The sequence below is a fragment of the Humulus lupulus genome, chromosome 9 (assembly GCF_963169125.1).
Source record: "Humulus lupulus chromosome 9, drHumLupu1.1, whole genome shotgun sequence".
In the NCBI taxonomy this organism is placed as follows: domain Eukaryota; kingdom Viridiplantae; phylum Streptophyta; class Magnoliopsida; order Rosales; family Cannabaceae; genus Humulus; species Humulus lupulus.
In genome coordinates, this window is record NC_084801.1 from 80,712,752 (window position 1) to 80,715,183 (window position 2,432).

Genomic DNA, 2,432 nt, shown 5'->3' on the forward strand with positions numbered 1-2,432 from the left:
GAAAATACCGATTCTCCTTGTAGTTGATCGAAAAGATAGTCAATCCTAAGCAATGGATATTTTTTCTTGATTGTCACTTTGTTCAGCTCCTGATAGTCAATGCACATTCTCATCGAGTTGTCTTTCTTCTTCAAGAATAAGATTGGGGCTCCCCACGGAGAATGGCTTGGCCTTACAAACTTCTTGTCCAGTAACTCTTGCAGTTACGATTACAACTCCTTGAGATCAGCTAGCACCATCCTGTAAGGAGTCTTTGAGATCGACGCAGTTCCCAGAATTAGCTCTATCTCAAACACGATCTCTCGGTCTAGTGGAATCCCTGAGATATCTTCAGGAAATACGTCGGGGAACTTGCACACAACCAGTACATCAGAACGTTGTTGACTCGTCTCTTTATCCTTATTCACTATGTTTGCCAGAAAACCAATGCATCCGTCACTCAACAATTTTCTCGCCTTCATCGCAAAAATCATGGGGCACTTCTTTTCTCTTGATGTTCCCTTGAACGCGAATGGTTCTTCTCCAGTTGGGGTGAAGACCACTTTTTTGTGCTTGCAATTGATAATGACTCCATCTGGTTAACCAATCCATCCAAAATATAACATCGTATTCAAGTAGGTCCAACATTAACAGATCCACCGTCAGCTCATGACCTTCAACCCAAACTGGTACGACTCTCTCCTATGTAAGCACCAGCATATCCTTTGTCGTAAGCAAGGATACCAGACAAATAACAGGCATAGGCTCAGGCATTCTGATTAATTTTTCCAAAAAGGATGCAGATACAAAAGAATGTTATGCACCAGTATCCATTAATGCATATGTCGAGTTTTGGGCGATAGAAATCTGACCTGACACCATATTAGAGGGCCTAACTCCTTTGTCGCTTTGCGTAAGCGCATAAACTTGAGGCGGAGCTCCAATTTGTTTCTGCTGGTCATTTCTGTTGCCTTTGGCTGGCATTCAGAACTCTTTAGCAAAGTGCCCTGGCGTTCCACAGTTATAACATACCCCACACTCACCTTGATGGCGTCGGTTACACATGTTGAACAGTAGCCATTGTTCAAACTCACGTCTTGGTTGTTTGTTGGGACTAGCCAATGCCTGATTGGGAGGTCCCCATTTTCTTTTGTTATTTCCCCCATCATTTGGCATTGCTCCTCTTGGATTGCTTGTCCTCCCCAAGTTCTGGCCGAACCTCAGGTTGAACTTTCCTCTTGGGCCATTCTGATTAGCCGAAAACTGTTCAGGGTGGTTGGGAGTGTACCTCCTGTCTTCGTTCTTCTGTGGTTCTGGCTTGTCCAAAATGGCCCAAGACTCTTGGCGAAGAGCCCATTCCACAACTTCAGCATATGTCTCTGGGCCAGTCCTACCAGTGTGTACAGACCTGGCAATGTCTCTATGTAGGCCCTTCATAAAACTCCAAGTTTTATTCTCTTCAGTGTTCACCCAGTTCTTCGCAAACCTAGACAGCTGATCAAATTGTCAAACATAGTCCAGCACGCTCGATGTTCCCTGCTTCAGTTTAGCAAACTCATTCACTTTGTGCTCGATCACTGCCTTACTAAAGGACTTACCATTGAACAAGCTAAAGAACTCTATCCATTCCATCTCGGCAACATTATTCCCTTTCTTGGCTGCGTCCCATCAAATGCGGGTATCTTTTCTTAGCATATAGGTCACGCAAACTACCTTCTCTCTCTCGGTTGTTCCAATGAAGTGAAAGATCCTTTCCAAGATACTGATCCATTTCTCTGCCACTAATGGGTTAGTGGTCCCCTCGAACATAGGTGGATTCTTGTTGTCGAACCTTTCTGATATAGGTTTCACTCGGGCAACTCTTGGTGCTTTTACTGGCTGTACCAGTTTCTCAACGACAACCTACAGGCTAGGGTTCTGTTCTTCATTGTTTTCATGTTGTATTTCGTTGTTCTAAGCATTATTGGGTGGCATGGGGATTCTTCCCAAAAGGGTGTTAAACATTTCAGCTTGGAGGGCATCCGCATCCTCCTGTCTCTTTTGCCCTCTTTCAATTTGGGCTCCCTGCGTCTCCACTAGCCTTTGCAGATTATTCTTCTACTCGGCTATCTCACAAACTCTAGTAGCTTTGTTTGGAGCTCTAACGGCAAGCGCGTTCTGAGCTCTAGCAGCAGGCGCGGCCTGGCCTCGGCCCTGGCCTCGGCCAGCAGCACCCCTTCTTCTTTGAGGTTTTGTCCTTTCCATTTGTTTGATTTCAAATAAAAAAGCTCCTAAGCCAATATGGATGAGAAGCTAATACCAACACAGATAGTTAATTATCCTAATTAAGCATGCCAAACATATCAAGCACAACAAGCAATCAACACTTTTTCACAAAAGTTAGCAACTTTACTTCATAACATATACCATATACAGCAAAGTTTTAAGTTCGAGCCGGCCATACTAAGGGATTA

At 44.2% G+C, this 2,432-nt stretch overlaps 1 protein-coding gene across 1 annotated transcript; it reads right to left on the reverse strand.

The window, feature by feature from the left end:
- Nucleotides 1-209: 209 nt before the first annotated feature.
- Nucleotides 210-1,750, reverse strand: LOC133799830 (uncharacterized). The gene is made up of 2 exons (XM_062237819.1): nucleotides 1,693-1,750; nucleotides 210-574 (listed from the first exon to the last, which is right to left on the reverse strand). The coding sequence occupies exons 1-2, from the start codon at nucleotides 1,748-1,750 to the stop codon at nucleotides 210-212; spliced, it is 423 nt and encodes a 140-aa protein (XP_062093803.1).
- Between the last annotated feature and the right edge of the window lie 682 nt (nucleotides 1,751-2,432).

Bases quoted from the DNA above. Each gene is read 5' to 3' on its own strand.
- LOC133799830 (XM_062237819.1), bottom strand. From the start codon at position 1,750: ATGGATCAGTATCTTGGAAAGGATCTTTCACTTCATTGGAACAACCGA. The intron at 575-1,692 runs GTAGTTTGCGTG...TTGGTTAACCAG, and splicing joins GAACAACCGAGAGAGAGAAG to ATGGAGTCATTATCAATTGC.